Source organism: Anomaloglossus baeobatrachus, chromosome 3 (genome assembly GCF_048569485.1).
Source record: "Anomaloglossus baeobatrachus isolate aAnoBae1 chromosome 3, aAnoBae1.hap1, whole genome shotgun sequence".
NCBI classification, from domain to species: Eukaryota; Metazoa; Chordata; class Amphibia; order Anura; family Aromobatidae; genus Anomaloglossus; species Anomaloglossus baeobatrachus.
Window position 1 is genome coordinate 39,260,213 of NC_134355.1, and position 20,447 is coordinate 39,280,659.

The following is a 20,447-nucleotide window of genomic DNA, read 5'->3' on the forward strand; positions in this document are numbered from 1 at the left end:
ATATACGCTTTGTCATATGGCGGCTTTATCTACATATGGCCATATAATTGTATTACATAGACTTATGATATACTTATGGTATGAAGATATTCTAGTTGGTATTCCACAATTATGTGGGTTACCTTCCTCCCTTTTTTTCACCCGTGGTCCCAATTTGTGTGTTATTTCTCTATATTTTCTCCGTACTTGACTGTATTTGATTCGTGTGCATGTTTACATATGTGTGCACACGTGTGCTGAGAGCGATTTATTGCTGTAACTGTGCGGTTTGCATATGTGTGCACACATGTGTTTATAGCGATTAATTGCTGTACTGTGCGATTGTCGCCAAGGCAGATCGGTCTTTTCCATTGTAGAAAATAAATGATCACATATTTAATATTCTCCCCATATGTGTACGATTTTTCTATATATATATTGGGGAAATCGGGTTTACATTGTATCATTTATACTTACTCTGTACTCTATTGGTATTCATAGCTGCTTTCTGTCCCCCTGTGACGTGCGTGCGTTTGTGCGCGCACTCCATGGAAATCCCTCTGGGTGTATGCACCTTGCGGCCTCTTTCAGCCCAGTGCGCATGCTCAATGACATCATCGGAATTTCTTCCGGGACATGCGCACTGAGGCTTGAGTGCTGCACAGTGAAGTTCACAAATACTGAGGGCTTTTCATTGCGCGTGCGCCGTTGTGACGCTGGCGCGCCACCTGGGTACTGATTAAATGATCTGGGGTATTTAAACCTGAACATCGGGGAATGAACGCGCTCTCACCCCTGCCTCCGTCCTGCTGAGGAAGCAGTAGCGATACGCGTTCAGGATTGGTTGCGGTTTCTTCTTCCCCCCACTGGGTGTGCTCTTGTGCTCCTCTTTGTCTCCATATGGGTAAGTTGCACTGATTACTGATTACCTCATCTGGCACTATCATCATGAATTGTATAGGTATCTACCCTTGGTTAAGTTCAGGAGCCACTGTGTAATCATTACAAAAGCCACTACCTGATTTCAGGATATTTCTACTCCCTCTATTTATATGGTTGTCACAGGCATCCTTATATGCGTTTACTAAGCACACACACATACTTCTATGTGGGGGGTGATGTTTTTGGTAGAGGTCCTCCTTTATCCTCACAATTGATGTAATTTGAGTGTACATGTATTAGTGTTTTTATTCTATACTTTGCTAAATAAAATTTATTACATTTTATGGAAATTGTACTCCTTTTTGTGTGTATACACATTAAGTTGGATATAATTGCATGAAAGGAGAACGCATAGTATCAGGTAAAATACGTGGAACAACAAGTCCCAGCCAGGGAATTTCACTAAGCTCATGCAGCCAGGGACCGCAGATCACACTAGTAGTGTCTGTGATCTATGGCCAAAGTGCCAGAGATGCCTGGGCTGGCAAGATTGTGAATACAAGGAGAGTGCACAGCTCTCCACCCATACAAAGTGCAAGGAGAATCACAAAGACATATCCATTAAGCATACAAGCAGTATGGGCGCAAAATAAGCGCGTTTACCAGCCGGGCCCGGCGCAGTCAAAGAAGGTATGCATGAATCATACAAAGGAGTAAAAGTGGGGTGAGGAAACGGCCCAACGCGTTACGCTGACTAGCAGCTTCGTCAGGGGAGGTGTAAGACAAAGGACCCACCACACATATATATATACACAGATAATGAGTAGGTGATTACCTGCCAATTGTCGTTAAATTAATTACAGCTGCCTGAAGCCACTGGGTGCCTCAGCGGTCTGCTGATAGGGAAGCGAGCGATCGCACAGTGCATAATGGTGCCTGTGCAAACAAAACCGGAAGTCCAAGGGTGCACGTGACGACACAGTAGCCACGTGCACACAACCAGGGAATGGAGCATGTAAACAGATCGTAATGCGCATGCGCGAGCCGTGCATGGTAGAAGGCGTCCCTCCCAGCAGCACAGGCAGATCTAACGCAGCATATAGAGTTCAGGGAGATGGATATACACGAGCACAAGTGCCAGAACAAACAAGAATCTGCGTTCGAGTCCAGATATTATACAGATAAATATTCCTAAGGGTAAATAGAGGTGGATCTATAAGTACCAACTAAATCTATGATTAGGGAAGATGATTAGATGAAAATAAGGATATATAGTTTTTAGAATTTAGAAAGAAACCTCCGTGCCAGACTCAATGGTAAATATAGACAATCTATACTACAGGCATAACTGAGGAAAAAAAAAAAAACACAGTGATCTTCAGGTGGACATATAATAAGTGTCAACACGAGCTTAATAATACATATAAGATCAAAATTCAAGTGAACATAGTGTATTTAAGCTCAATAATAGAGTACCACAGGACCAGATAAAATTTGACCATGGGTTGACTCATATCATATTTCTGAAATAGTCAGAGACAGAAACGGACACTACAATCCACTCGCACTGCCCTTTCTGATATATCAAGACAAAAAGTAGAGGGCATAAATCGTGTATACCGGCATAATGTCCAGTCACAAATAATATATAGGTCCCGGTAGACGTCAACCCCCCATGTTCATCACAGGTTCTATTGCTGGATTCACTCTTGATCTCTTCCCTCCACTTTTTCACTGATCATAGTTTGATCTCTTATTCTGTTGAATCATCCCTTGCCGTTATCTTCATGTTGTAGACAATACATAACGCCAGATCTTAATTCAATGCCATCAGAAGGTGAACTGCAAAGGAACAACAGTCAAGAACATAATGAGCCAATTCTCCAAGAATAAGTACCAACAACCTAGCCCAGGAAACCAGTGTACAGCAGTTCCTCATTAAGCCCATGGGGGGCAAGTGAGTCAAGATGTCCTTGTCTTTTCTTTTTGACCCAATAAAAATTTATTATATTTGAATATTGCATGATCCTGATGTGCGCCTCTATTATGTGTACTGTTTTCTCCTTTTTGCTTGCATCATTGTTTTACACATAGGCTGCACTCAACCGTGTTGATTTTGTGCTGTGCATCCCTAATTTCCTATTTACTAGTGTTGTTTGTCTGGCTTGCCAGGTTCTTGGGATAGCACGCCATACTACATATCCGCATATACTGATTGTGCCCATTTGTGGGTCATTATTGATAGTTGATATTGTCTTTATGCGTGATTGCTACTTTAATTCCTGCTTTGTTGTCGTATTGATATTATTATGGCTTGGGAAGCCAGAGAAGCGTCATGGCGCGCACAAGGGGTTGATAACCCATTGTCTATGGGCACTAATACTGCAGTAGACACAGATTTTTCTAAGTGTTCACAGGAGCTTTTGACCCTACATAAAAGAGGGATCGGTTTATACTGGAACATCAGAAGTTTAGAAGAGTACCTGGGAGCAAACATCTGCCCTCGGGGGTTAAGGGTGCAAATTTTTCCTGCATGGGAACCCACGTTACCTTTCAAAAATACATGGGAGCAGGGTCTTTTGAAGTGTTCAAATATAATCATTAATTTATTACTTGAACATGACCGTGAATTATTCTCCAATATCAAAACGGAGATCAAGGTTAAGGAAAACGATCTTAATAAATTTGATAAGGTGTCACAGGTACAGCCATTTTTGACACAGATGAAGGATTCTTTGGACAAATACGAGGATGATGTCATACAGAGAAAAAAACACAAACTGAATAGAGACCGTAGTGATTTTGAGAAAGGAGTTGCCTTTAAATGGAAGCATCATGGCAACTCAAGACGAGGGGCACAATCCAACCCCAGGAATTTTGCACCCCAAGAAAATCTTACTCATGATCCCACAACCAGCGAGGATTTTTTATCAAATACAAGCAGCGACGTAGACACCGGGTCAGAAGGGGCAGGAAGCACAAGAAATCTCAGAAAGAGAAACTGTGAAGCCCCGCGGATGCAGTGTCGGTGCATTACCTTCAGGGACTCCACGCAGCTGGATCCGGTCACAGGTAGGAAATCTTCTATTTGTCGTGACGCCACTCTCAGATTTGCGGTCAGTGGAGACCGCCACTGCAGGTTAAGGGATGCCTGGGGCTGATGGTGGGTGCAGCCAGTTGTAGTAGCCTCCTGAGAGTGAGGCAAGCCCCAGGGCCCTGTGAAGATGTGTAGAACTACAAGGCGCAGAATGACTCCACACAAGCAGGATGTCTTTCAGGGTTTTTACTCACAGTTGATGGCAGGGTGAGTGACCCGGGCGTAGCTGGGATGAACCAAGTGGGAACCAGGTGTCCTTCAGGCTGACTTGTGAGGGTGACTACCAACTCGCCTTCCTTAGCCCTTTCGGTTTGGGGCAACCCCGACTTTGAGTCCCTATGGGGGTCACCCAGGGAAGTTGCTGAAGCCTCACTCCCCTTCAGTTGCCGTTTGCTTGTCGCCTGGACCAGATCACTCCAGCTGCTTGCCTCCTGCGAACTATGGGCCCTAACTGTGGCTACGTGGCTGCGGCTTTTGTGGTGTTGTGGCGTGGGCTTTGAGAGCCCCACACCGGCAGGTTTAGCAAGGAAAGGTGGATCTATCCCCGCATCGGGATCTGCCGCCCGTTTGGGCCTGGTACTCTCTAGCAGTCTCCTTACTTCCCACTCCGTTGCTCTCTCTCTAGCTGAAGATGGATTTCGGGTAGCACTCCTAGTTGACCGTTCTCCCCCGTCGGTAGCCACTGCGCGGGCGCTGTCAGACTGCACAGCCCCAGGGGTCTGCTCCTCACTCGAGCTCCCTGAACTCTACACTGAACTGGCTCACTGCCCCTCCTCTCCTGTTCTTGCCTACGCCACCTAGCAACCAGACTCTCTTACCACACCCCTTGAGTGGAGATGGAGGCTTTTGGCCCCCTCCACTATTCCAGTGGAGGTCAAGGCTTTTCCCCCTCCTGGGATCCCCAGGGGTCCTCTCAAGGGTACATGTGTGAGACCTGATCACTATGCGCCTGTGTACCACACCCCGGTCAGCCTTCTGGATTACCTGTGTTGTACTGTTCCCAGCATGGGTGCAGTACTCAGTGGTGCCTGACCAGGTCAGGGGCGCCACATTCCCCCTTAGTTATCACCAGCACGTCCTCGGGCTGCAAGACAACATTTTAAAATGCATAAAACATTAAAACATGTAAAACATTTTTAAGATCACCAGGTACCATACATCACCACCCTCCACCCACAAGTCCGTTAACCCACCCAAAACCCTTTCACGTTGGCCGCGCCTTCAGCCACTTCTGGCAGGATGTAGAGGCGGCTTTCATGGGCTGGTGGTTTCAGGGTATACCTGGCCTGGTGGATCCGCGCCTTCAGCCTCTTCTGGCAGGATGTAGAGGCGGCCTCCACAGTTGGTGCTGACCAGGTACCCTCTTTGTGGTGGAGAGCCAGGCCCCATAAACAGGCATGCTCTCTGGTTGCAGGTGAGCCAAGGCCCCATATACGGACGTGCTCCCTGGTTGCAGACGAGCCAAGCCCCTAAACAGGCTGGCTCTGGTGGTGGTACCCTCTGGTGTAACTATTTACACTGCGAGAGTTTGTGGCTATAGCCAGTTCATAGCCTTAAGGTTTATTTCTCACATTAGTTTATGTGGGCACATTCTTAAACTTGTAAAACGTTGCAAAACTTCAAACTGGTAACTTGCTTTACTTTACATGAACTTTATGCAGACTCCTCCTCACCAGGGCTTGGGCCTGTAGGGCTGCGGCACCTGTTGCTTCCTTGACCTTTTTCCTCATCTGTGGTAGTCTCGTCAGTAGGTTCTTTGTCTTTTCTTTCTTTATCTCTGTCTTTCCTTTCTTCTTCTGTGTCTGTTTCTTTTTCTTTAGGACATGGTGTAACATCAAGCGCATACCAGCCTCTTTCTCCTTGATGCATGGTAAATTGTACTGCGTCTCCCATTCTTAGGTTTCTTCCAGGATGTCCTCTGGGCAAATTAGCTCTAACGTCCCTTCTATTGACAAAAATGCCTTCTTTTATACCTGGTGCTACTATGAAGCCGTATCCTGATTTTAGGCTGAAATCTTCTACTACTCCTCTACAAAGGGGTCCTCTGACCTGTGCTTTGGCTCTTCTCAGGAACCGCTTTTCTTCTAGGTCTCTGGCCGTGACTTCTCTCTGCTCTGGGGATGGCGGTGCAGGGGAAAACTGGGTTCTGCTACGGCGCCGTGTCTTGCGGGCTGGATTCTGCGAGGTACAGCTTACAAGCTCCCAGGTGAGGCTTTTAGGCAAATCTTCCTCAGCAGACGGTGTCAGATCTTCTTCATCCCAGCGGGAATATGGCAACATCTCCGGCTCTGGGCATGGATCCACTGCTGGTATCTCCGGGGTCAGCTCCTCAGCCTCCTGGCTTCCTCTCCCCCTTAGTTCTTCTGAGCACTCCTTCGGTGGCAGTGCTGGGGATGGACTTTCTTCAGCAGGCCCAGGCAAGGGACTCTTTGGCGTAGTTGCGGCAGGAGTTGCCTTGGGGGTGTGCGGAGGGAGCATGTACCGGTCCACCATCTCCTGTGGGAACTTGGCCTCCAGGTCAGCCTTCAGCTGCCAGTATGCGGGGTCCTCACCTACCAGGGATTTCCGAGTAGGGACTTCCTTAGACTGGGGAGCGGTGTCTGCTCTGGCCTTGCAGGCCGGGGTAAATACTTGTACGGGCTTGTCTTGGCGGGCCGCGCCTGGCATGGCGGCGGCCTGGTCTTGGCGGGCCGCGCCTGGCATGGCGGCGGCCTGGTCTTGGCGGGCCGCGCCTGGCGTGGCGGCGGCCTGGTCTTGGCGGGCCGCGCCTGGCATGGCGGCGGCCTGGATCGGCGTCGCTGTTGCAGTGGGCTCTGTGCAGGCTGGGCTGGGCGTCGCTGCAGCGATCGGAGCTTGGCGGGCCGCACCTGGCGTGGCTGCGGCCTGGTTCAGCACCTCACTTGCGGCGCGGACGAGCGTTGCTGCTGCGGTGGGGTCTCGGCGGGCCGGGCCTAGCATGGCGGCGGCCTGGGTCAGCGTCACGCCTGCGGCGCGGATGAGGGTCACGGTGGCAGCCGGTTCTTTGCGGGCCGAGCAGGGCATCGCTGCGGCGGCCTGGGCTTGGCGGGCCGCACCTGGCGTGGCTGCGGCCTGGCTCAGCGTCGCCGCGCCGGGCGCCTCCTCAGGGACTGCGGGAGTGGCAGCAGGGGTCGGGGCACTCGCGCTGGCAGGGGTAACACTGGACTCACCCATCGGTAGCAGCATCGGGGTCTGAGTCGTCACCGCCCGATCTGGCACTCGGCGCGTGGCCCTCTCTTCGTAGGCCTGAACCGCCGCGGTCATCCACAGAAACTCCGCCCGCCCCTCTCTAATCAGCCTTCCGACCCTGGCTTCCAGTTGATCGCAGAACTCGGCGAGCTCCCGACACCACCAGGCAGCGGAGCCTGGCTCCGGGTCTCTGCACTCAGACGCCATTTTCTCTAGCAACAAGCTGCTGGCTTCTCTTCTGCTCCGCCGTCTCTGGACGCTTCCGCTCTCTTCACAAGCGAGGTCAGAACTCTGCAGGGGATCTCTGGGTAGCCACACCTCTTCGTGGGCGGTAACTTCTTCCAGCGCGGGCTGCTGTTGTTTTTCAGCGCGCTTTTCATGGTGGCAATATGGCGGCGCTTCCAATTTTTCAAGCGGACCGCCCAGGCACATGGTCACCTGTCTGAACAGGTCTAGTCCTTATCCTGTTCGTGACGCCAGATGTGAAGCCCCGCTGATGCAGTGTCGATGCATTACCTTCAGGGACTCCACGCAGCTGGATCCGGTCACAGGTAGGAAATCTTCTATTTGTCGTGACGCCACTCTCAGATTTGCGGTCAGTGGAGACCGCCACTGCAGGTTAAGGGATGCCTGGGGCTGATGGTGGGTGCAGCCAGTTGTAGTAGCCTCCTGAGAGTGAGGCAAGCCCCAGGGCCCTGTGAAGATGTGTAGAACTACAAGGCGCAGAATGACTCCACACAAGCAGGATGTCTTTCAGGGTTTTTACTCACAGTTGATGGCAGGGTGAGTGACCCGGGCGTAGCTGGGATGAACCAAGTGGGAACCAGGTGTCCTTCAGGCTGACTTGTGAGGGTGACTACCAACTCGCCTTCCTTAGCCCTTTTTGGTTTGGGGCAACCCCGACTTTGAGTCCCTATGGGGGTCACCCAGGGAAGTTGCTGAAGCCTCACTCCCCTTCAGTTGCCGTTTGCTTGTCGCCTGGACCAGATCACTCCAGCTGCTTGCCTCCTGCGAACTATGGGCCCTAACTGTGGCTACGTGGCTGCGGCTTTTGTGGTGTTGTGGCGTGGGCTTTGAGAGCCCCACACCGGCAGGTTTAGCAAGGAAAGGTGGATCTATCCCCGCATCGGGATCTGCCGCCCGTTTGGGCCTGGTACTCTCTAGCAGTCTCCTTACTTCCCACTCCGTTGCTCTCTCTCTAGCTGAAGATGGATTTCGGGTAGCACTCCTAGTTGACCGTTCTCCCCCGTCGGTAGCCACTGCGCGGGCGCTGTCAGACTGCACAGCCCCAGGGGTCTGCTCCTCACTCGAGCTCCCTGAACTCTACACTGAACTGGCTCACTGCCCCTCCTCTCCTGTTCTTGCCTACGCCACCTAGCAACCAGACTCTCTTACCACACCCCTTGAGTGGAGATGGAGGCTTTTGGCCCCCTCCACTATTCCAGTGGAGGTCAAGGCTTTTCCCCCTCCTGGGATCCCCAGGGGTCCTCTCAAGGGTACATGTGTGAGACCTGATCACTATGCGCCTGTGTACCACACCCCGGTCAGCCTTCTGGATTACCTGTGTTGTACTGTTCCCAGCATGGGTGCAGTACTCAGTGGTGCCTGACCAGGTCAGGGGCGCCACAAGAAACAACAAACCCCGAGTCCAGAACTCATATCGACCGAACAGGAACTACAGGCGTCTATGACCATGATCTCCCCCAACACCACCCCAGCTGTCCCTGGTACTTCCAATACAGGTAATGGTCCTCTGGATGATTCATTGCAGATTATTAATTTGTCGGATCACATTTTGTCTACTTGTGAAACTTCGGTGTTACAGAGGGGACTAACATTCGTTCCCATGAATGTGCTTGATAAATTCACCTTTACTAAGGACCTTTATTTGTTTTGCAGAAATCTGGTGTTCAGAACTATGTACAAAAAGCCTGATATTATTAACCATCTCCCTGAAACAGATCGTCAGACCTTCTATGATCTTCTTGATCTTCTTCGTGAGAGTGAGAACCCCGCGGGCAGGCAACCCTTCCCATTGAAGCGTAAGTCTACAGCCATACCACCGCTTTCTTTGGCCCCTGCTATTAAAACATTCTTTGAGGTAGTCAAACATGACATCTCCAGATTACCTGCTGACCCAGGTACTAGCCAGAATCTAAGTCCCCCTGAGAGAAAAGCCGTACAACAGCTCCGTAACAACACCAACTTTATTATTAAAGAAGCGGATAAAGGGGGCAACGTGGTTCTGTGGCCAGTGAGTATGTACCTGAGGGAAGCCAAAAGGCAGCTTGACAATACTAGGTTCTATTTGAAGATTCCTTCTGACCCGACTCCAGTCTTCTCCAAAAAACTGAAGACTCTATTAGACAGGGCGTGCACTCTTGGTGTCATAACCAGTAAAGAAAAACAATTCATGTGGGTGGAACAACCTGTAACCCCCACATTTTACATGCTGCCCAAAGTGCATAAAAATGTGGACATGCCTTCGGGTCGACCCATTGTGTCAAGTATAGGTAGCTTGTGTGAGATGGTGGGGACTTATTTGGATTTTTTCATGCAAACAATGGTACTAAGGTTGCCTTCACACTTACAGGATTCGACAGAATTTATTAAATGCAGTACATCTGTCACGTTTCCATCTGGATCCCTTCTAGTGACATGTGATGTAGAAGCCTTGTACTCCAACATTGCGCACCAGGATGGCATCAAGGCATTTACGTACTTCTTGGATGCACAAGGTAATTCTGACAGGATGCATGATTCCTTCTTGTTGGATCTGTGTTCTTTTGCCCTCAACCACAACTATTTTTTATTTGATCGCCAATACTACAGACAAACATCTGGCGTGGCCATGGGGGCGCGCTTCGCACCGTCTTATGCGAATTTATTTTTAGGATGGTGGGAGGCAACGGTAGTCTATCGTTCGGAATTTTTTGAACGATTTGTCACTCATTGGAGAAGATTTATTGACGATGTGATATTCATCTGGTCTGGCCCTGAGGAGGTATGTCACGATTTCTTGAGATCTTTAAATGATAATGGCATGAATATCTTTCTCACCTATACCATCTCACCATCTACAGCTACCTTCTTGGATCTTCAAGTCAGGATTAAGGATGGACGCCTTGAAACTGGGCTATACCGTAAACCGACGGCTACGAACAGTTTGCTCAGCTTCGACAGCTTCCATCCCTTTCATACCAGAAGAGGAGTGCCGATCGGCCAGTTTTTAAGGGTATGTAGAAACTGTACTCTATCTGAAGATTTCTGCGCACAAGCTAACGATCTAACCCATCGTTTTAGGAAACGAGGTTACCCTCGCAGTGTTATTTCTAATGCTTACAGGAGGGCGAAGAATGAAACTCAACAATCTCTCATCAAGAAGCAACCTGTGAAGGGGGACCAACCACTCCGATTGGTAACAGATTATAACAACCAATGGAAGCAGGTACAACAGATCTTATCAAGGAACTGGGCGATTCTCACTTCGGACCCCCAAGTGTCATCATTGGTGAGTGACACGCCGCTTCTTACGGCACGTCGTGCACCACGGCTTAGAGATATGCTCACTAGCAGCCACTTCCGTAGGCCCACAGTGAGACTGCAGAGGGGCATTGTTCTGAAGGGCTCTTTCCCTTGTGGAGCCTGCAGTGTGTGTCCTCATATGCATCCCACCAGGGAGCATTTTGTGAATCCCTGTGACACCAAAAAATACACCCTGCATTTGCAAGACGATTAATGTTGTTTATGCTATTGTTTGTGATTGTCCAAAGGTGTATGTGGGCCAGACGTCTCAGGAGCTCCGCAAGCGAATTCAAAAACACACCTCTACCATCAATTTAGCAGCAACTGACCTTAAGAAAGGTAAGACTCTTACCTCGATAGCATCTCATTTTTTGAGGTTCCATTTGGGTTCCAGCAGAAATTTGTTGGTAGTGGGTCTGGAAAAGGTTCATGAAACCGGTAGAGGTGGTTCCCCTCATAAGGCGCTCCTCCGAGCAGAATCAAGATGGATCTTCCATCTTGACTCACTTGCCCCCCATGGGCTTAATGAGGAACTGCTGTACACTGGTTTCCTGGGCTAGGTTGTTGGTACTTATTCTTGGAGAATTGGCTCATTATGTTCTTGACTGTTGTTCCTTTGCAGTTCACCTTCTGATGGCATTGAATTAAGATCTGGCGTTATGTATTGTCTACAACATGAAGATAACGGCAAGGGATGATTCAACAGAATAAGAGATCAAACTATGATCAGTGAAAAAGTGGAGGGAAGAGATCAAGAGTGAATCCAGCAATAGAACCTGTGATGAACATGGGGGGTTGACGTCTACCGGGACCTATATATTATTTGTGACTGGACATTATGCCGGTATACACGATTTATGCCCTCTACTTTTTGTCTTGATATATCAGAAAGGGCAGTGCGAGTGGATTGTAGTGTCCGTTTCTGTCTCTGACTATTTCAGAAATATGATATGAGTCAACCCATGGTCAAATTTTATCTGGTCCTGTGGTACTCTATTATTGAGCTTAAATACACTATGTTCACTTGAATTTTGATCTTATATGTATTATTAAGCTCGTGTTGACACTTATTATATGTCCACCTGAAGATCACTGTGTTTTTTTTTTTTTCCTCAGTTATGCCTGTAGTATAGATTGTCTATATTTACCATTGAGTCTGGCACGGAGGTTTCTTTCTAAATTCTAAAAACTATATATCCTTATTTTCATCTAATCATCTTCCCTAATCATAGATTTAGTTGGTACTTATAGATCCACCTCTATTTACCCTTAGGAATATTTATCTGTATAATATCTGGACTCGAACGCAGATTCTTGTTTGTTCTGGCACTTGTGCTCGTGTATATCCATCTCCCTGAACTCTATATGCTGCGTTAGATCTGCCTGTGCTGCTGGGAGGGACGCCTTCTACCATGCACGGCTCGCGCATGCGCATTACGATCTGTTTACATGCTCCATTCCCTGGTTGTGTGCACGTGGCTACTGTGTCGTCACGTGCACCCTTGGACTTCCGGTTTTGTTTGCACAGGCACCATTATGCACTGTGCGATCGCTCGCTTCCCTATCAGCAGACCGCTGAGGCACCCAGTGGCTTCAGGCAGCTGTAATTAATTTAACGACAATTGGCAGGTAATCACCTACTCATTATCTGTGTATATATATATGTGTGGTGGGTCCTTTGTCTTACACCTCCCCTGACAAAGCTGCTAGTCAGCGTAACGCGTTGGGCCGTTTCCTCACCCCACTTTTACTCCTTTGTATGATTCATGCATACCTTCTTTGACTGCGCCGGGCCCGGCTGGTAAACGCGCTTATTTTGCGCCCATACTGCTTGTATGCTTAATGGATATGTCTTTGTGATTCTCCTTGCACTTTGTATGGGTGGAGAGCTGTGCACTCTCCTTGTATTCACAATCTTGCCAGCCCAGGCATCTCTGGCACTTTGGCCATAGATCACAGACACTACTAGTGTGATCTGCGGTCCCTGGCTGCATGAGCTTAGTGAAATTCCCTGGCTGGGACTTGTTGTTCCACGTATTTTACCTGATACTATGCGTTCTCCTTTCATGCAATTATATCCAACTTACCTAGTATTTGGCCACTTTTTGACTGATCATTGTGTCTCACACTGTTATATATAATCCATATTGCTATAGCTATAGTACTAGGGTAGCATTGGAGGGGCCGGATGTGCATACTATTAATATGGACGCAGTCCTCAGTCATGGTATAACTGTGTAACTACCAATTTGAGGGCTCTTTTCACGTTATATACTACCTCAGTATTAATTGTCTTGCTAGGTATTTGTCCTCATCTTTTGATCAAGAAGGTGTTTTGCATGTTATATATTGTTGATTGAACTACAATCTGTTTATCCACATGGAAAGCAACTTAATTCAATTGGAGTATCAGTGAGGTCATATGTCATATGTGTATTTTAAAGGTTTTTATGATGTCCTTGTCTTTTCTTTTTGACCCAATAAAAATTTATTATATTTGAATATTGCATGATCCTGATGTGCGCCTCTATTACGTGTACTGTTTTCTTCTTTTTGCTTATCTCTGTGTGTGACGGGGCCTTTAGTCTAGTGTAAGTGTAAGCGGTACTTTGCACACTACGACATCGCAAGCCGATGCTGCGATGCCGAGCGCGATAGTCCCCACCCCCGTCGCAGCTGCGATATCATTGTGATAGCTGCCGTAGCGAATATTATCGCTACGGCTACTTCACATACACTCACCTGCCGTGTGACATCGCTCTGGCCGGTGAACCGCCTCCTTATTAAGGGGGCGGGTCGTGCGGCGTCACTGTGACGTCACACGGCAGGCGGCCAATAGGAGCGGAGGGGCGGAGATGAGCGGGATGTAAACATCCCGCCCACCTATTTCCTTCCGCATTGCAGCCGGGACGCAGGTAGGAGATGTTCCTCACTCCTGCGACTTCACACACAGCGATGTGTGCTGCCACTGGAGCAAGGAACAACATCGGACTGTCGCGTCAGCATAATTATGGAATTCGCTGACGCTACACCAATGATACAATTACGACGCTTTTGCGCTCGTTAATCGTATCATCTAGGATTTACACACTACGATGTTGAGAGCGACGCAGGAAGTGCGTCACTTTCGACATGACCCCACCGACATCGCACCTGCAATGTCGTTGTGTGCAAAGTACCCATACGACATCCTGGGTCCCAATACCTAAACACAATTCCATGGTCTCAGACCGAGATGAACACATTAAGTTTCTGTGTAGAAGACTCTGCCCCATTGGGTTGGAGAAAAAACTGAAAGCAGAACTGTGTCCACAGAACCTATATTGTAATAAGGACCTTATGGCTCACTAGTATGGAGACCCACTGCATCCACCAGTAAAGCTATGTCAGCTACCAAACCCACAGGGATTTGGAAGCATCCAAAAGTAAAGTAAAGGGTGTATGCACTAGATTGGAAGTCCCAGTATGGCCATAGGTATGAGACTTTAGGAGGACAGGAGAAATATTGGCTATCATCAAATAAGAGATACTCTAGACTTAGAGGGGTTGCTCAGGACTAACATATTGATGACCAATTCTTGGAATAAGTCAACAATATCAGATCGGTGGAGGTCCTACACTCTGGTTTCCAGTAGTGCAGCTCAGTTACCTTTGAAGTAAATGGGAGATGAACAGACACTACACAGAGTATGGAACTTGTGGCGTTCCAATTCTATACTTCCGATGGTTTCTGGAATCTACTAACAGTTGACCATTGGGCGTGCCGGGTGACATCGCTCTTGACAACCCCTTTAAATAGGAGAGAAATTACTTACTACAAAAATATCTTCCACTCGTGCAATCCCTTTGCCAAATATAGTTCCTAGTTGGTCTCCAACCCCGGCCAATAAGAAGCCAAACAAAGGAATTCCGAGAAGAGCATAAATAATGCAGAAGATTTTTCCGCCTTTTGTGCGTGGTGAGATGTTTCCAAAACCTGGAGAGGAAAATAACAAAAATGTCAAATGTTAAAAAATCCCAAAATATCACATTTGGATGTACAAAATATATGTAATCTTCTCTATAGCAATAGCAACAGATCAAGCAGTAAGTAACAGGCGTGCAAAGTGTCCATAATAGGTTTCTTTACGCTAGGAGATCGTCGATGAAGGGAAATGACCATCTATAAATGTATGAACAGACCGTACCAAAATGTTGTGACAGTTTATTTGGGTTACAGAGGACACAGGGTCAATGTTTGCAGCTGGAAAGGGGAAAAAAATGTATTCTCCAGATATGATAAACATTGGAGGAATATGGAACAACCGGCCACATTATCCGGACCTGGCAGATGCTGCAAAGACGTTTAGGCAGGTCAATCATATGATTCTAATGAGAACACCATTGTTTTCATGAAGAGGCAGTGATCTCCTCCCTACATCTGTGACCTAGTCTCCCGGTACTTACCTGCACGTAACCTTCGATACTCACAAGATCTCCTTCTCTACTCCCCTCTCATCTCCTCTTCCCACCATCGCATCCAAGATTTCTCCCGTGCCTCCCCTATATTCTGGAACGCTCTACCACAACACATCAGACTCTCACCTACCTTGACAAGCTTCAAAAGGAACCTGAAGACCCACCTCTTCCGACAAGCCTACAACCTGCCGTAACCCTCAGTCTTTTACAGCGCCGCACAATCAGCTCTACCCTCACCTACTGTATCCTCACCTATCCCCTGTAGACTGTGAGCCCTCGCGGGTAGGGACCTCTCTCCTCCTGTACCTGTCTGTGTCTTGTATTGTTTATGATTATTGTACTTGTCCCTATTATGTATACCCCTTTCACAGGTAAAGTGCCATGGAATTGATGGCGCTATAATAATAAATAATAATAATAATAATCCCGTCCATATCTAGACCTCTCAGATCATGGAGTGGTATCCAGTGCAGACAACGCTCTGTGAGCTAAACAAACAATTCTCTCAGAGTATTATCAAGACCGGATATATTTGTATCGGAGAGACATTGTCTGTGTTGATCAGATTTTTTTCGGATGTGTGACTGATTCTCATGCCTCTTATGTAACATTTGTTGCAATGCAATAATTTATGGTGAACATATAATTATTCAAATCAGTCACAATTGTTCCAAATTGTCATATCTGTGCAGAAGACCCCCTGATGGAGCGCGGACTATGGAAACAGAGCGGAGAGATGGAGTGCCAGCTGAGCACAAGTGGTATTTTTTAGCTTTCTCTCGTAGGGCCATTTTAAAGAAGTACTTCTACCAAGACTCTATGATTAGTCTGTTTGGAATAGATGTAGTGTACGCATTCTTCACTTTTATGTGCGGAGTCTATTAAGTCCACATGTTTTTAGGGGTACTTTGCACATTGCGACATCGCTAACATCGGCTAGCGATGCCGAGCACGATAGTACCCGCCCCCGTCGCACATGCGATATCTTGTGATAGCTGCCGTAGTGAACATTATCGCTACGTCAGCTTCACACGCACTTACCTGCCGTGCGACGTCGCTCTGGCCAGTGACCCGCCTCCTTCCTAAGGGGGCGGGTCGTGCGGCGTCACTGCATCGTCACACAGCAGGCGGCCAATAGAAGTGTAGGGGCGGAGATGAGCGGGACGTAAACATCCCGCCCACCTCCTTCCTTCCGCATAGCCGGTGGAGGCAGGTAAGGTGATGTTCCTCGCTCCTGCGGCTTCACACACAGCGATGTGCGCTGCCACAGGAACGAGGGACAACATCGTATCTCCTATTGGTGCGACATTATGATAATGTTCCACACTACACAGATCACCGATTTACGACGCTTTTGCGATCGTTTATTGGCGCATCTAGGCTTTACATGTTGTGACGTCGTTACCAGCACCGGATGTGCGGCACTTTCGATTTGACCCCGACGATATCGCGGTAGCGATGTCGCAACGTGCAAAGTACCCCTTAGACTGATTCACCAATTGTGACATTTTAAAAAGTCACAAAATTTAGCCCAACATCACTCCAGTCCACCCCCCCCCCTCCCTTGATGCATTTTCGAGTGCGCCAGCTTTTTGGTTATGTTTTGGCTCCAAAAGTCACAAAAACAGTTCAAGACAGGAACCAAAAAACTCTTTTTCTTTACTTTGTGACAAATACATGAATCGAGTACACACTTTTGATGAAGTTTGCGTCAACAAATACTGCAACTAATACCACAAGACAAAAAAGGTATGTGACAAACAAAAAAGAAGGTACCGGTACTGGTGTCATCAGTGTTAGGATCAGTCTGCCGTTTTTACCATCAGTGTTTTTCCACTATGGATCAAGAAAGATTGAAATTATAAAGCTTCTCCTTTTCAGCGTTAAACACGTACAGCACACAAATGGCACAATGATGCTACCCGTGTGCTTGTAGTGCTAGTACTGGCCCTTTTCATCCGTGCTGCTGGTAAAAAATGGACTTGTCTCAGTGTGGTTTGCAGGAATACATGGTGCATGTAAAAACACAGACATGTAAAGATCATCATAAGTTATAATTAGTGATGAGCGAGCACTACCATGCTTAGTATTTGTAACGGGCAGGCGGACATTCAGATGGGCGCGACTTGTGTACTGAGTATAATGAAAGTCAAATGGGAACTCAAGCATTTTTGCAGAAGATTGTTTGGAAAAATGCTTGCGTTCCCCATTAAATTCCATTTAGTGATGAACGGGCACTACCATGCTCGGGTACTCGGTACTCCTACAGCACCTATATGCCGTGGAGCGGACTACCGGTGGGCAACCACAGGAGTCAGAACATTCTAACAGGTGCAGGGAAAGACAGCCACCATCAGCCGTCCGGGGAGAGCACAACAACAACACTGCAGCCGGCTGCGGGACCCGTCCATCCAACCGTTTGGTTTACCAGAGACTCTGTCATTGACTGTCTGAGTGATTACACCAGTGCCATCACGCACCGCACCGCGCTGTCCCTGCAACCCTGCACTCCCAGCCTTCCAGCCTCCCCGTATCACCTCCGGGCCCCAGGATCACCAACCCCTACCCACGGAGGGGACAACATCCTAGCTGCTCCCTACCATCCTTCCCGGGATCCCCGTCACCAGCAGCGGTGGTGCTAATAATCAGCACGACCCGTGGGTGGCGTCACAAACTATCTCCCTAAACAAACCACCCCCCTCTTCACTCGTGGACGAGGAGCGCTGCTCGAGTCCCCAGGTCCGGCCCACCGCTCGAGCCACCGAGCAGCAGCAGAAGACCCGGACCCGAGCGTGGCGAGCGCGTCCCCTCCGCCCGCGACAGGCACTACCATGCTCGAGTGCTCGGTACTCATAACTAGTGATGAGCGGGCACTACCATGCTCGGGTGCTCGGTACTTATAACTAGTGATGATCAGGCACTACCATGCCTGGGTGCTCAGTACTCGTAACTAGTGATGAGCGGGCACTACCATGCTCGGGTGCTCGGGAGTCGTAACTAGTGATGAGCGGGCACTACCATGCTCGGGTGCTCACTACTCGTAACTAGTGATGAGTGAGCACTACCATGCTCGGGTGCTTGGTACTCATAACTAGTGATGAGTGAGCACTACCATGCTCAGGTGCTTGATACTCATAACTAGTGAGCGGGCACTACCATACTCGGGTGCTTGGTACTCGTAACTAGTGATGAGCGAGTGTGCCGCCCCCGTGCCAGCAGCCAGGCTGCTCGGATCCGGATCCGCGGTGGCTCGAGGGGTCTCCGGACCCGGGGGCCGTGCGGCCACTCAAATAAAGGGGGACTATGTACAGGGGATAGTGTGGACAGTTCGTGACACCACCCGTGGTGTGTGGTAAGGGTGAAGTACCACCGCTGCAGCTGGGAGTACCCGATAGTGATAGTATGGGAAGCCAGATGGTTAACCCCTTCACGGGTAGGGGGGATGCCCCAGAACTCTGTGATGGTAGGGGGAGCCGTGGGCTGTAGGCCTGGGAGACAGGGAGCAGAGAAACTCACAGTAGTTGTCGTGGTGTTGGATGAGGCTGTGCTGCTTTGGAAGGTCAGTAAACACACAGACTGTGATTAAACCAAACGTTCTGCAGTACCGCTGCCGCTGAGGGGAGCACATCCAGGTGACCGTTCCCTATGATGTTGCTTGGTGTGTTCCAGTCTATTCCGACCCTCCGGGAGCTTCTGCCCCTCAGACCCTCACTCTCTGAGGGTTGCTCTCTCACGCTGTTCTGGGAGCTCCAAATCCTCAGCCTGCTCTCCCCCTGAGAGCTACTTGAGAGCCTCTGCTCTCCTTGCTCCCCTGCCGACGACTGCCCAGTCACCTCCCCCCCAGTCTGCCTGATTCTAACGTGGGCGGCCCCTTCTCTACTGGACCTACCCACTGGTGTGTGTGTGTGACTAGGATTTGCATGCTGGTCTTAGCAACATCATTGGGTGGCACCTGGAACCAAGGAAGAGATGGATACTGTTAGGGCCAGGTGGACGGGCAGACCCAAGAGGTGGATCTACTGGGCCGAACACCTCACTGAAGGCAAGGGGTCCGGTAGCCGGAGCACTACAGGTAGCAGGACAGTCCGCTCGAAGATGTGGAGTGTAGAAGTCCCTGGGACCACGGAGTCACCGAAGGTAGTCCGGGTGACGGAGCTCAGGTTCGGAGGCCGAGATGTTGTCAGGCAGAGTCCGGAACCGACGGGGAGAGAAGACGGGTCACCACAAGGATCAGAGATGGTATGGACTGATGGGATGGCAGACAGTCACCGTTCGGGGTTCGGGAATCGTCAGGACCGGATGGCGAGGCAGGAGCGGCTCTAGGAGAGAGATAGGTAAGTATATTGCAAGACACAAGGAAACCTGACTCCTAGCTAGCAAAACACGAAGAACAGGCCCCGCCCACTTGGAAAGGATCCCCCTATATACCCAGTACCTGATCCTTCAATATCCTGTTGGAGGACGCTGGCCCTTTAAGAGAGGGTCAATGACCGCGCGCGCCCTAATGCGCATGCGCGCGGCCCGGGTGCCAGAAGCCAGAGGAGGGAGCGGTGAGCAGGCAGCAGGAGAGCCGGGCTGGGGCCGAGTAGCCGACGGGCGCCGGGAGCGGGGACCGGGCTGCCTGGGGACCGCAGGCGATGGAACAGGAAGGCTGTGGAGCGGGGGACCGGGAAGCCTGGCATGGGAGCGGCGGAGCGCGACCTGGGAGCGGGGAAGCGTGGCAGGGGAGCCGGTAAGCGTGGCAGGAGAGCCGGGGAGCCTAGCAGGGGAGCCGGGGAGCGTGACAGATACTGCACGGAAAGGAAAATTGTGCAATACCCTGTGACGACCTGATAGGCCAGGGCGTCACACAGGCACTACCATGCTCGGGTGCTTGGTACTCGTAACTAGTGATGAGCAGGCACTACCATGCTCGGGTGCTTGGTACTCGTAACTAGTGATGAGCAGGTACTACCATGCTCAAGTGCTTGGTACTTGTAACTAGTGATGAGCGGGCACTACCATGCTCGGGTGCTTGGTACTCATTACGAGCAGTTGGATGCTCAGATGGGTATGTGTCGCCCGGGGACCAGGGGTACTCAGATCCGGGCCACAGGGTCACTTCTGTGGGTATCACGGTAGCGTGACCCGGTCTGTGATCCCAGGCTCCACAGTGAAAGGGGGTTTGTTAAGGGAGATTGTCCGTGACGCCACCCACAGTTGTGGTGATTGTGGACACCACCGCTGCTCTTTATGGGGATCCCGGGAGCGGTGACAGGGAGCAGCTTGGTTGTTATTTCTCCCCTCCGTGGGTAGGGGG

At 49.5% G+C, this 20,447-nt stretch overlaps 1 protein-coding gene across 1 annotated transcript in view; it reads right to left on the reverse strand.

Moving 5' to 3' along the window:
• The window catches only part of KCNK2 (potassium two pore domain channel subfamily K member 2), a 180,926-nt gene that overhangs the window by 65,850 nt on the left and 94,629 nt on the right, over positions 1-20,447 (reverse strand). Inside the window, exon 4 of the mRNA XM_075339137.1 lies at positions 14,506-14,666. Within this exon, the coding sequence (XP_075195252.1) occupies positions 14,506-14,666 (161 nt within the window). The remainder of the gene's footprint in view (positions 1-14,505; positions 14,667-20,447) is intronic.